The sequence below is a fragment of the Kluyveromyces lactis genome (genome assembly GCF_000002515.2).
Source record: "Kluyveromyces lactis strain NRRL Y-1140 chromosome D complete sequence".
Taxonomy (NCBI): Eukaryota; Fungi; Ascomycota; class Saccharomycetes; order Saccharomycetales; family Saccharomycetaceae; genus Kluyveromyces; species Kluyveromyces lactis.
In genome coordinates, this window is record NC_006040.1 from 1,562,609 (window position 1) to 1,576,955 (window position 14,347).

Consider the following 14,347-nt stretch of genomic DNA (forward strand, 5'->3'; position numbering starts at 1 on the left):
AATAAGAAAAGGACGGCTAAAAGCTTTGCTTCTTCAACTTTTTTTCTTTTCATCGATTATTTCGGTTTTTCATGCAGAACCAGCAAGCGGGATCAATTACATTTCCTATTTCGGAATATATCCATCTCGATTTAAAGAAAAGCTCAGTTTCACTAACTAATACCCTCTTGTGGCTATCACAAATGTAATTCCATTCCGTACTCGTACATATAGTACATATATATATATATTTATACATATATGACCTGACTGAGTGTGATTTACTGGTATCGTATCTTTGTGGTTCTGAGTACGTTATTACTGTAAGTCATTGAAAGGGTAGAATAAATCTGACAAAGTTTTAAGGTAAGGATTTCCACTGCATAAGCATTAATAATGGAGTCTCCAGTTAGGAAAGAGTACCATCAACTACTGACTCCTCCATCGTCATCGGTAAAGAAACATGATTTGAAAGCGGGTGATCTCAAAGAACTGTCTATCAAGCCAAGAAAGCTTATAAATGATTTAAGTAGAGTTAAAAAGTCACCATCTCGGAAGAAGAAACTATGCGATTCGCCTACTACTCGCAGTTTGCCGCAGACAACAAGAAAACCAAGACTGAAATATAGACCAGAACTGGATACTGTTTTTCCTTTGGATAATTATGTTGAGGGATCTGCCAAGAGCTCATCAAAAGATGCTGAATTTTTAACATACGTGTTAAGTTATTCGAAACGAATCGTGGTGGTCCAAGGAGCTGGGGTATCAGTAGCAGCAGGAATTCCAGACTTCAGATCAGCGAATGGGCTATTCACAACTTTAAAATCAAGTTCACCAAATGTCAAGTCTGGGAAGGATTTATTTGATTTTAACCATGTTTACTCGTCAAACTCCATGTCGATATCTTTCAACAGCCTAATGAGTAAATTGCATTCTTTATCATGTACTAGCAAACCTACTGCATATCACAGTTTTATCAACCAACTGTGCGAAAAGAATCAAGTGAAAAGGATATATAGCCAAAACATCGATGGATTAGAAACAAAATTTCAAACAACCTCAGCTAACGAATCTCCAAAGAATCCACAAGTAGTGCAATTGCATGGATCCATTCACCATATGTCCTGTATGAAATGTAGGAAAAAATACGACATGGATCCTTCTATGTTTAAAACGGATGAAGATGCCGAAACAGGTGAAATAGTCCCGCAGTGTCCAGAATGTAAAGAGTTTGAATCGGTAAGGTCTGTTTGTGGTAAGAGATTACAAGGAGTGGGTAGACTCAAACCAAGCGTTGTTCTATATAATGAATATCATCCAGAAGGAGATATAATCAGTGAAATGATGAATAAAGACCTGAAAAGCAATCCTGATGCTCTACTAATCGTTGGAACATCACTCAAGATTCCTGGCGTCAGGCAAATGGTCAAACAGTTTGCAACTAAAGTAAGGGCAAAGAAAGGATTCATAATATGGGTAAACAACGAGCTTCCACCGCCTAACATTAAAACTTTATTGAATAGGTGCGATCTAGTGGTTTTAGGAGACTGCCAAAACCTTCCTGTTCTAATGGAGCAAGAGAACATCAATTTATAGATGTCTGTCTTTCTTGCACATTTAAAACATGCACAAATTATTCAATATAAACTCGGAGTAATTACGATGGCATTAACGACTTTGATACATTCTTATTATATAAAGTAAATTGTCAAAGGACCATTGATTTCTGTATTATAACTATGTTCACCTGTAGATAGTCTATTAAAAAACGACCAATGAATCTGCTACATGTCATCAATTTCGATCTGATCATTTGGCTCTTTAGGCTCTTGTGCTTCTGCCCACTGAGTCACATCATCAATATAACTCAATATTGTTGAAACACTCTCCGGATTTTTAGCCTCAAGAGGTAAGAATTGCACCATACCAAAATCATCTACCAAGTTGGCAATAGCTTCGTTTAGCTTATGGAATTTTGGATTCGTTTCCTCGTTAACTTTATCGGTCAACAACAGCGGATCTGGGTTGAGAAACTTCTTCAACGCCTTCTTGTTATGTGAATCTTTTACCAAATCAAGTTTACTCAAAATGTTAATGTGGGGAAGCTCTAATAGTATCATAGCTGACATGGCGCTTAATGCACCACTGAAAAATTTGGAGGTATCTATTACAAATGGAGCTTCAAGCAAGTAAGTCGCGCACAAATTGAAATTTAACTGGTTTTGAAGATGGCGAACGATAGTAGGTAAGACCGGGATGTGAGTATAAAGCTCAATTTGGCCCGGACAATCAAAAATCAAATATTCATCATTATAGTCGCCGATTTCTTCATCTAACCAATCCAGATTGTTAAGTAGGTATTCAAAACAATAAATTAACGACCCGTTAGGCCCCAAACCGAACTCCTCCATAACATCCTCTAAGGAAATTAGGTCTCTAATATCAATAGTAAACTCGTACTTCGTGGCTTCAGCTGCAGGATCCAAGTTGACAATGTGAGCTCTGCGTCCAATGCTTTGCATGTGTGATATTATAGCATTGCAAAACGTAGATTTACCAGCACCAGCTGGTCCTAGAACTAAAACACCGACTCTAGACATTTGATTAATGGTTGTCGACTTGGTATTAGGAGATATGAACTTGGCAGCTTGGCACTCTTGCAAACAGTGTCTTAAAATATCATCAAGCATGAAAGCATACGATGTTCTACTTTTCAATTTTAGTATTTTCTTTTTTAAAGCGATGAGATGCCTTTTAGAACCTTAATGTCATCTGAAATTTAAATATGCTTAGATTGAAAAGGATTAGGAATGAAGGACATACTATGTCAATACGTATGTGAGTCTATATGTAGTCAAATTATTAGTTCTAGTGGTGGAGGAATTTCAGGGATGTTTCCAAGCTCGAATTTCGTGTCCTTAAATATGGCAATCGTTCTCTCCGAGAGATCTGACATTGCTGTGGTTTCAGATTTATCATCGAGACCTTGAACAAAGAGCGGTAGCCCCTGCTGCGAACTATGTGGCTGGTTAGAACTCTGTTGAGAGGATGCTAGTGCACCAAATGGTGTGGCTGCAGGTACGGAACCGAAAGATTGAAATGGGGTTTGTGCGGAAGAAGCATTTGGTGCAGTTTGCTGGCCGAAAGGTGATGGATTTTGAGAATTTATGGTATTATTGACTCCGCCGAACGGAGATGTATTTTGCATGCTTGATGTTGTCGCTGTCGACACATTTCCAGATGATGCAGGTGCGGAATTTCCGAATGGGGATTGGCCAAATGAGGATTGACCAAATGAGGATTGACCAAATGAGGTTTGACCAAACGACGGCTGTCCAAATGGAGGTTGTCCGCTAGTGGTTGATCCGAATGCGGACTGTCCAGTACCGCTAGGTTTTCCAAATGTGGGCTGTCCAAAGGCGCTTTGACCGAAGGTAGATTGTCCAAATGCAGCGGATTGAGCGGGTCGACTACTGTTGGCTGCTGCTGCAGCGGGTTGTGATGAATTATTACCAAATGCAGGCTGCCCAAATGCACTTTGGCCAAAAGATGGCGATCCGAAGGCACCCGAAGTAGTTCGAAAAGCAGGCTCGTTTGAGGATTGACCGAAAGCTGATGAAGATGCCATTCCAGTGGTAGTGTTATTAGTAGGTTGAAGGGAGGTTTGATTTGAAAAAGCAGGCTTCCCGAAGGGACTCGTCGTTGAACCAAAAGAGCTAAAGTTGGTTTGAGCAGGACTCTGAGATACGTTAGTTCCAAAAGGTGGAGTCTGTGCATTACTATTTTGAGCATTTTTTCCAGCATTGTTTTGTAATTGACCAAATGGGGAAGATGTAGTACTTCCGGTACTACCAAATGGAACGGAGCCAAAAGCAGGTTTTCCCAGGATGGAATCTGAGCTCGAAGCAAGTCCATTAGTCATATTGCCAGATCCGAAAGCTGACTGTCCGAATGTACTATTAGATGTTGAAGATGATGGGTTTACCGTAGACATGCTTTGTCCGAATGGATTACTTGTATTATTTGTTGATGAGAAAGGGTTTGGTCTCGCAAATTGATTTGTAGTATTGTTACCAAAAGCTCCCATGGTGTTGTATGACTGTCCAGTCAAATCCAATGGATGATCCACAAATGGCTTCGAGGGAAGTACCCCATTGATACTATAATTTCGGGTAGATAATTGAACATAACGGGCGGCTCTCTTCGCTTCCTTCTTAACAAACGTAACACATTTCTCCATGTCATTCCTTCTAGCTTTGGCTTCTGTTTCGTACTGAGGAATAGTTCCCTGTTTAATGGATTTCCAGTAGTCAAATCTACTTTCTGCACTAGAATAATCCCGGTTGGCAATCACGTTGACAGGGCATGGTGCGGCCAACCCATATGAACTTCCATTAGGGTATGATAAAAATGACCGAACTTCATCCATGTCAAGTTCGATTTCCCTGGTATATCTATCCAAATTTCTATCATTAGTCAAGTCAAGATATTTCTCTTCAGTAGTTTTCTGCAAGGTAGAGGATTTGTTGCCGCTGCTGTTTGAATATACGTGAGCAAAGTTACAATTCTTCCCTTTTGTACACTTGCCCATTTGGAAATATTTACATGGCGTTCGATTTCGTGAGTACGACATGGTATGGTAATTTTAAATGATACCTGTGTTGCTAAATAGCTGAAGAAATGTTGGGTAGCAGCAACAAATATTCCTTTCTTGTTTATATTGTTTTCGTTCATTATGTTGAACATTTCATGTATTCGTATTTCCAGCCAGTTTTTATATTTCTTTGATGTAAAGTGACAAAAAAACCAATATCAGCAAAACACCAATATCTAAATAGTGTAAGAGTACATCACTGCTCGTGTTTTACTTGAGTGGGAAGAAAACTGCAAGAAATTGATCAGAAAGCTTACATGAAATAATGAAAGCGGCAGTATTGTTATTCTATCTGCAATTCCTAGCCAAATTATGATATGTATAAACTGTGGTCACCAAGTGGAATCCTTATATGTGATCTATTCGGGGGACCATATTAGACTTACCGACTGCCCAAAATGCTCCCAAGTTGTGGACAAATATGTGGAGTTTGATCCAGTACTTTTGTCCATTGACCTTTTACTACTGAAGAAGGGAGCATATCGACATATGACATTCAATAAACTGGAATTACAGCTAAGGAAACATCCGGAATGGAAAATTAGCCGACAAAAGCTAAGTACGTGGAATCAATTCAAAGTTTTTGCAACTAATGTTAGAAATTGGTTAAAGAAATATGATCAATTGAGCAGATTACAAGTTTTCCTTGTTGCATTCGAAGTGTATTTAAATTGGGTCACAGTGGAAACGAAATTTTCGAAGTATAGTAGTGAATTCATGTTTTCCAACAAATTAATGATCTACAATATACTTGAAGGATCTGTCTGGGTACAGTATCTATTCTTCTTTGCGTATGTGATGATTGAAATGATTGTGCTACACAGCGTATTTCAATATGTTCTTATAAACAGATGGAATTGGGGAAAGGTTTTAAAGTATCGTAAGGACATAGTATACTATATTTTATTAATTTCGTATGGTGCGAAAATCTTCCCTATTCTAATGCTTATATGGCCTTACGATACATTATTGTCCACGGCGATCATCAAACTTATTGCTAATATATATATTATCGAAGCAGTTCACATTGTTACCCAAAAGCCATATTTCAAAATATCTATTCTTTTGATCTCAACGCTACTGCTACAATACCTTCTTGCACAGACTATACTCATAATCGTGGTTTCTGGATTTGACATGTCAGTGATGTTGAGTTATATAATGTCTGAATATCGGTTGATATTATTCAGAATGAACGCTAAGAAGAGTTTGTATCTATAGATTTTTTAATAAAGATAATTAAAAACGACAGAGATTCATTCCATCATGGGACTTTCCAAGGGAGTAATCAAAAATGGATACTCATAGTTCTCTGTTTCTGCTACATTGCATACCATGGAATTATCCCTTTCATGTTCTCTAATTGCACTAAGTGCAATGAACTTAGAGAGTGGAAGATAATTTCTCTCAAAATCAACCCAGAAACTTAAGCTGATAAATGGCAAAGGAAAGAGGCATGAGGATAGAATCCAACCTCCTTGGAAACCAGCCAAGGTACCAGCCATGGTAAGTTGGAATAACAGAAGTCCTAATATTACTCTTCTGTAAACTAATGGCCATACCTTACCAGTAGAGTGAGGCAAGTGATCCATAGCGAAAATGAGTTGGTACTTGTAAACATAATAGCCTATAATGAAATAAGCTAAACCAGAAGCAAGAATTTTGGTACTCATGACACTATATATCAATGTGATGATGAAAATCAAAATTGATTGGGGAAGTTGCAATCCGAAGTTGAAGACAGGAGGACTATAAAGTTCCTTTCTTTGTCTAGGCGTTTTACACTGTATCTTCACAAAAGGAAATCCAATCAAGCTGCCTACCAACAATAATTTGAAGGGAAACATACCAATCCCTTGGAATATGATTAGATCAACATAGAATAAAGAGAACTCTTTCACTGAAGTCGACAACTGATAAGCTATTTTTGTTGTATCACTTAAATATCCCCAATAGTTCGAAGCAGTACCAGCCAATGTGAACACTAAGAACAAGTTAACAAGGATATAAAAGAAGTTCTTGGACACAAGAGAGAGCTCTTCATCACTGTATGATAACATACCTTGTCTTTTTGTCAAAAATTCATAGAAATATGGGATAACCACATTGAATAAGGTAAAAATATATGTTGGCAATAATCCAGTTACAAGGTTTTGGGCCCAATCATTATCCTTTAAAAACTTCCCCAACCCTGGCCAGAATTTGGAGATTGTTTTCAAGTTTAGTAAAGTAGCTAAATAAGAAACAGGAATAACCAAAAATACACTGCAAATTCCTATGAAGACCGTCACTGAATATACTTTGAAAAGTCTCTCTCGTCTAGATAATGAAATATTGTCCCAGTTGATATCATGAGGAGCAGGAGCTAGACGGGTAATAAAATAGAGAACTCTTGGATCTAGTACAGCTTGAGCTGCCATTTGCGCATTTGCGACGGAATCCATGGTCACAAAAGCAGTTGGTGTAGGAGGATAGTTCTTCTTACGCGCTTCTTTGATTTCCTCATCAATGAACTCAAGCTGCTGCTGTAGGTATTTGATAGCGTCTACTTTTTCTCCGAACAGCCCCATGAACCCTGTTCTCATAACTGGTCTTTTTGCTAGCTGTATCTCCCCGAATAACTCATTGCTATCGCTTTCTGGAACAGAAGCATGCTCTTCTTGCTGATGTTCATCGTTATCTCCCATAGATTCTGTCTCAGTAGCCTCCCTTCGTCTCAAATTATAACGTTCATCATTATATATTGCATTTCTCACTTCATATGGGCATTCGCTGATTTTAACTTCTAACTGTTCTAGTATAAGCTTTCTGTAGTGAAATAAACTATTAAGAGAACCCCACTCACGGCAAATTGTAACAAAGGAAACCTTACCAATTTTTAAATCTTCAATTCTTTTTTTTAGATCTCTTTCATTTCGTAATTGCATCGGTATTCCCGTAATTCTTATCGTTCTATCCGTCACCGTATTTTGTCTGCCTAAATATTTTTGTCTGGTATCTACTACCATCTTAGTTTGTCTCACTAACAGGTATAATGCTAATAATGTGAAGAAAAACGTAAACACGACATACATCCAGAGATACATCTCAACTGTCTCGGGACTAGTATCTGGTTCATCAAAATCAGTAGTGAAAATCGAAACAATTCTCTTGTATATGGCTTGATCATCATTGCCATCGTCATACCTACCAGTGAAGTGATAGCGAATCGGCGATATTACTGTCATCGATATCAAACAGTATACGGAAAGTAGTTTGATGCACATCTTAAAAAAACCTAGAAACACAAAGGCATCCAATCCAGCAAACTCCAATACTTGCGAATCATCGATTTGGAATAAAATGGGAATCCAGCTGAAGAGCTTAGCTTGATCCCATGTGGGTAAGTTTTCTATCTTATACCTCCGGCTTGCGTAGAGCCTAGGAAACTTCTTTAAAAGCATCGAAAAAGAGAGGAACGCAAAAAGACCTAACAGACTAGCCACGAAAAGTTGTGTAGTAGCCACTCGCGTCGTTGGTTTCCTGAAATCTGGCGCATCTGGGTCGAAACTGCTTGTTGACACAGAGATATTGAGATAATTCACAAAGGAGTCCATCGTTCAAAAGTGTAAAAACCACCACCCGTACTTTCAGCTAAAGTTAAGGGATTTTGATTAGAAAAGCTTCAGTTACTGAAAACTCTCGTAATGTAATATGTGTTATTTACATTCGTGGTTACATCAGTGAATACAGTTCACATAGAGTAAAGGTCTCTTGATTTTGATTTTTCTTCATGAAATACCTTAATTTTCACGTGATGGAAAAACAAATCGATTCTTTACTGAACGATGAAATACTTACTACACATACACGAATATAATGCTACTAAACACGCCAATATTGCGCCAAGTTATGTAGATGGTCAATAACTAACGGTATTAGAGCGTTGACACTAGTAGTGATTAAATTTTGGAAATGAATAGTGGCGTCTTCTTCAGATAAATCGAAAGCAAACTTTTCCATTACCTTTAGAACTGCTCCTTCAGGGTCCATTTTTATGTTTGGTATGTCAGACGTCTTCATCAATTCGAACAAGTTGATGATTAGCCCGGCATTTCTACGTAGAATTGAATATGCAACGAAGCAATAGGATCTGAATTTATCGTAGTTTGCCGAATCTGTACCTCCGAAAGCCTCGATGATTTGAGGAGGTAGTTTCATCAATGGTGGAAAAGGTTTCGGGTCATAACCTAAGATATAGCCGAAATCTGCATGAAAAAATTTACCATCTGGTTGGATTAGTAAATTGTCTAAATGCCGATCACCGACACCTAAGATGTAAGTGATAACACAATACCCTGCACAGGATTTGACGAAATTATCCATAACCCATGGTTCAACTCCATCGATTTCAGCCTGTGAGGGATAATTTTGTTGTAGGTACTTCAAAATACCATGATGAACGCTAAGTATGCTACTCATTGTCTCATTAGGTATGAATCCTATGGCACCCTCATTCTTTCCTGTCGCTAGAATATTATATGGGGTAAGTTTGAGGTCAACATTCTCATTCTTAAGTAACTGATCCATGAGTTTGATAATCTGAACGACCAATTGGTCTTGTATTAAATCATCACCGACTTTGAACATAAGAGAATAATGCTGACCATTGGCTGTTAGGAAAGTTATCTTTAATGGAGATAAAGAACTCTTGAAAACTTTACATGACGACGGGATAACATCCACAGCAATAACATCTGGATCCAAAGGTAAGGTTATTGCTTTATTTTTGAAAAGTGATCTCATGCGAGATGAAATTAAGTGGAGTAATATTTCTTGTTTCTTGACAGTAGTTTCCTTACTTTGCTTGATTTCCTCACAGAATTTTCGAAGCATATCGACTAACAGAATTTGATCATCAATGGTTTTTTTAGAATGTTCGGGAAGTCTGCTTTTGAAACTTTCTAATATATGCACCAAGAAGGTGTTACGCTCAGATTCAGATCGTAAATACCAGTAGAAAAAGTTACCAAGTCTGAAGTTTTTGACTGCCCTCCTAATCAAGAATTCTGCCAAAGGTGAGATCATTACAGAATTCTTGTCAAATGAATTCGCAAGGAATTGTGAAGCGTCTATTATGTCACCCGAATAATTTTGATCATTATTAGAGTTTTCTATGTTAACTATTGTGAATTCGCTGTTTGATTTGTCTGATAAAGTCGAAGTGCACTCAAAGCATACTGATTGGACAAGTTGAAGGAGGTAAAGTTCCAATTCATTGTCAGACGCTTTCCGTAGTCTATTTACAGCATAAGATCGAACAGAGATATTTGTGTACTGCGGTCCGAGTAGTTCCATAGTGTCATCTAAATCAATTTCTGCCCATATATCCATCAAATCTAGGACTTCTTTGATTTCAGATTCCTCTGAAAGATTGGTACTTTGCAAAAGCTTGGTCAGTGCCTTCTTGTTATTTGATAAGTAGTATCTGTATTTCCATATTAGACCCTTTTCATGATCTGTTAGTTTTGTGCCTGGTGGACTTGCTATAATTGCATTCAACACATCTCTTTTTTTTGCATCAGGTTTGATATACTTCTCAGTATCTGTTTCTCTCGAAGAACGTTCTAATCTTCTGAATTTCTCTTCGATTAAGTCAGTGTTGTACTGGTCAGGGTCATAGAAGAAAAGAGTTGATTCATGAGATTTTCCTAATGATATCTTCACTTCATTCTCTGATTTGTTTCCATTCTCTTGGATTTCATTACGCTCAAGGTTGTGAAATGTTGGAATATTAACTTGAGCATTACTTACTTCACTTGCAGTATAAACTATTGGAACCTGCGTTATCTTATGTTGAATGGTCAACTTGAAAGTGCCAAGAGGTAATTTTTCTCCCTTTACCTGTTCTTCTAATGCTGATATCACAGAATTATCTAGCCATTGACTCGTCTTGAGCTCACCTGTATGATAATCATTAATTAGGGCAATGTTTTGGTCCTTCATGGGCAAAGCTCTTTTTTCATTGTCCTTGGTGAATTTGAATACTTCTCTTCCTCGTTTTAAGCTGTAATCGTGAGAATTGAATATTTGGGTTTCTAGCTTAGCAAAAATTGATCTCGTGTCTCCATTGTATTCCCAAAGTTCAATCAATAATGTGGAAGTCATATCTAATTGATTGATTTTGATAGGTAACGTCAACCACTGGTCCCAAACCCGACTGTTCTTAAACGGAACATACTTTGTATAAACAGGAATCGTTAAATTTCTTCCAGTTTCGCCATCGAATACCTGCAGCGAGACAAACATATCGCTGTTAGGTATGAAGTTCGAAGCTCTTTTAGAAAGATCAGGCTCTGTGTACTTCTCTGATTGTTTTAGTAAAGCACTGCTCCCTTCCAGGTTGATGATCTTCACTGTGAGACAGGCATCACATTCATGAGAGACAAAAAAGGTGACGCTGTTCAAGGCCATGGATCATTTAAAATGGTTAAATTGGAACAGCTGATTTAAATGCCCCTCGATACTTCTACAGATGAATCTACAGTGGTGATAATATACACTGCTACTCTCATTTGACGAGTACTCAGGTTTCTCCCTTTAATCATTTCCTCTTACTATTTCACTTGAACTTGAAAAAAATGAAAATCAAATAGAACATTGCCATTCCAATCAATCTATAAAATGTAAACCGTTCATTAGATTATGAGAGAGTCGTTATTATCGATATATATTTAGTCATGTATTTACAAGAGGGGTAGAGAGGGAAATTTAGTGTTACAAACCAGCGATTGTCATTGTGATATAGGTAGATATGCGGTCAGGGTTTGATACGATAATCGAGATATGCTAGAACAAAATTTTCTGTGGGAATGAAATAACTTGATAAGGGAAGGCTCAATTCCAGAAGAGCACATTCCTTGTGGAGTAGACTTTAAATCAATCATCAAAGGTGAAGTTTCTTTTTTGGTTGGCGTGAGAACGACGTGAATTTGAGTAGTCATTTCTACCTTCAAAACGGTTACTTTTGCTTGATTGCTTAGATTTATAATTGTTTTGGGAACGAGATGTATATCTATCTTCGTCATCAAATTCACGATCTTTTCCGAAGGAATGTGGGTTTTTCACATCGATAAGATCTGATACAAACCGCATATCTCTATTAGAAAAGAAATTGTTGATTTCGGAAGGTCTGAAGCGTAGTAACATGCTTGAATCGCTGTGCAATTCGGAGAAAGAACGTAAAACGTTCTGAGCAACCTTGTAATTGAGTCTGTATTCATTTTGAACACCTTTATAGAAACCAATGATGGATTTCAAAGCTTCAGGGAAGTCGGGATTATTAGTTATGATAGATGAAATCATATCAAAATTTTCTTTATCTTGATTTAGGTAGTCTTCTTGGTTCTTAATGACAACATTAGTGTCTCTTCTCAATTCGTCCACGAATTTCAATTCTTCTCTGAATAAGAAAATTGTAGCAGCACCGGACTCGCCAGCACGAGCTGTCCTACCAATTCTGTGAATATAGTTGGGTAAGCTGGTTGGAACGCATAATTGGTAAACATGTTCAACAGACGGGAAATGCATACCACGGGCACCCACATCGGTACAAACAAAGATACCATGGTTCGTCTTTTTGAACCTGTCTACCAACTTGGTTCTTTTCTTTTGATCAATTTTACCATGGAATTTAATGATATCAATTCTCTTGGTCAAAGATTCGCTTAGAGTCTCAGAGAAGAAATCGACAAATTTCACGGTAGGCAAGAACAAAATAGCTTTGAAGTTCTTCTTTTGTAGCAACTCCGATTCAATAGACTGAATGAGGGCAACCATGCTCTCAGCAAAACTTTTGGTGATAACAAGTTTTTGATCGATGCTATCGTGCGCTTCAGAGTCATTTTTATCCACAGTGTCAATAAATAAACAATCCTTTTTATTCATGATAGTTGCCGCTAATTCCTGAACATTATGATCCATAGTAGCAGAAAACAACAATGTTCTGATGTGTTCTTCTCCTTGAGTATTAAATTCGTTCAACTTTCTCGAGATGAGGGATAACTCTGTTTGGAAACCAATTTGTAAAAGAGTATCAGCTTCATCCAAAACCTTGAAATCAACATCTTTGAAATATTTAGCCCCAACTCTATCCAAAATATCGTTAATTCTACCCGGTGTACCGACAATAATATTAGGATTCAAAGTGTGTAGATCTTTCAAGGATTTATCTAAGTTCGTGCCACCAATTAAAGTCAAGGAACGATATGACTTCAAAGAAGGGTTGCATTGTTGTAACTTTTTGACTTCACTAGCAATTTGAATAGCTAAATCTCTAGTTGGAGTGACAATGACAGCTTTAACTGCAAGAGGGTTTTGTAACTTTGTTGAAATTAGGTGTTGGAATAATGGAGCTAAGAAAGCCAAAGTTTTACCAGTACCTGTTTTCGCTTTGGCGACAACATCATTTTCAGTGGTTAAAATAGGCTTTATTGTTCGTTGCTGTACAGGAGTTAATGATTCAAATTTCATGGCAGAAATAGCCTTATGAACATTTGCGTCTAATAGGGATTCCTCCAACAAAGAGTCAATAGTGACTTGTTCATGGAAGGACTCTGGATTTAAAGTGGTAACATTGAAGGATTTGCTCTTGAAAACTTCAATATCTGAATTTTCATCCTGATATCTTCTTCTACTACCATTGTTGCGATTATTGCCATAGTTGTTATTGTTTCTGTTATTTCTTTTATCACCCCCATAGTTAGAACGTGAGCGGTTATCATCATAACTGCTATTGCGATATTTGTTATTGCTATTACTGTCACTACCTCTGGTAAATCCACGGTTCGAATTTCTGTACCGTCTTTCCTCAGAAGGCACAAAACTTTGTTGAAGATTTAAATTAAATGCATGATGGAAGAGTCTAGTACTGCACACGGTGCCTGTAACCCCATTAAATTGAAGAGCACGCTTCGGGATTCGTTGAAGAACTAACATGGTTGATTGTCGAAGCTTGAATACGAATTACAATCTCTGTATTTCTTGCTATTCTCTGCCTTTAAAACTATCACGCTGTGGCAGTGGGAAAAGATAACTGATTTAAATACAATAAAGCAGTATTTTACCGAGATAAAGAAATTCTTTCGTTCGTAAAACAATCTAGTTCTGGTTATCTTATATGTGATAGAAACAAATATGTCAAACTAAATTCGTAAGGTTAAAGGATAAGGTGTAACATATAAACCTCTCTCTTTTAAGTAGATTTAAATTCATCTCATCTCATCTAATTACTTACAATGATGCTTGAAAAATTTCGTTTTTTTGGTAAGATCGTCAGAAAATGTCGTAGAAAGCTCATCACCAGGCTACTAATACATAGAAAAGAAATTTTGGCAAACCATAACGAAGCCGAAAGGAAGGTAACAAACGGACGATGTTTGAGTGTGACGAGTATCGCTGGTAATTTGACTTATTGCAGTCGGTAGTCGATGATTGCTACCGAGTTTGCCCCAACCAAAGCATTAACAATGCTCATGGTATATACTTATATCCATATAAATGGAGAACACCAAGATGTTACCCGGATAACATTTAATGTTCACTAAACTTCGAAGTCTATTGCAAAACTCATGCTAAAGAAGGTGGCTGTCAGGCTGGTTTACTAGTCATACAAGAGTCTCTCGAGGCTTATAGATTGTTTCTTTCTTTCTTTTAGAAAGTTGACATCAATGATCG

At 37.4% G+C, this 14,347-nt stretch overlaps 6 protein-coding genes across 6 annotated transcripts; 2 read left to right on the top strand and 4 right to left on the bottom strand.

Annotated features, from left to right (window-relative positions):
• Window positions 1-375: 375 nt before the first annotated feature.
• On the top strand, window positions 376-1,575 carry HST4 (NAD-dependent histone deacetylase HST4; the record flags this gene model as incomplete). Its single annotated transcript, XM_453882.1, has 1 exon — window positions 376-1,575. One exon carries the CDS (start codon window positions 376-378, stop codon window positions 1,573-1,575), a length of 1,200 nt encoding a protein of 399 aa, XP_453882.1.
• A 188-nt stretch (window positions 1,576-1,763) lies between these two features.
• Window positions 1,764-2,669, bottom strand: GPN3 (putative signal sequence-binding GTPase GPN3; the record flags this gene model as incomplete). The annotated part of the gene is made up of 1 exon (XM_453883.1): window positions 1,764-2,669. The coding sequence occupies one exon, from the start codon at window positions 2,667-2,669 to the stop codon at window positions 1,764-1,766; it is 906 nt and encodes a 301-aa protein (XP_453883.1).
• A 2,276-nt stretch (window positions 2,670-4,945) lies between these two features.
• Window positions 4,946-5,854, top strand: ARV1 (sterol homeostasis protein ARV1; the record flags this gene model as incomplete). Its single annotated transcript, XM_453885.1, has 1 exon — window positions 4,946-5,854. One exon carries the CDS (start codon window positions 4,946-4,948, stop codon window positions 5,852-5,854), a length of 909 nt encoding a protein of 302 aa, XP_453885.1.
• A 35-nt stretch (window positions 5,855-5,889) lies between these two features.
• Window positions 5,890-8,229, bottom strand: CSC1 (Csc1p; the record flags this gene model as incomplete). Its single annotated transcript, XM_453886.1, has 1 exon — window positions 5,890-8,229. The coding sequence occupies one exon, from the start codon at window positions 8,227-8,229 to the stop codon at window positions 5,890-5,892; it is 2,340 nt and encodes a 779-aa protein (XP_453886.1).
• A 268-nt stretch (window positions 8,230-8,497) lies between these two features.
• VPS34 (phosphatidylinositol 3-kinase VPS34) lies at window positions 8,498-11,086 on the bottom strand (the record flags this gene model as incomplete). Its single annotated transcript, XM_453887.1, has 1 exon — window positions 8,498-11,086. The coding sequence occupies one exon, from the start codon at window positions 11,084-11,086 to the stop codon at window positions 8,498-8,500; it is 2,589 nt and encodes an 862-aa protein (XP_453887.1).
• A 465-nt stretch (window positions 11,087-11,551) lies between these two features.
• MSS116 (ATP-dependent RNA helicase) lies at window positions 11,552-13,609 on the bottom strand (the record flags this gene model as incomplete). The annotated part of the gene is made up of 1 exon (XM_453888.1): window positions 11,552-13,609. The coding sequence occupies one exon, from the start codon at window positions 13,607-13,609 to the stop codon at window positions 11,552-11,554; it is 2,058 nt and encodes a 685-aa protein (XP_453888.1).
• Between the last annotated feature and the right edge of the window lie 738 nt (window positions 13,610-14,347).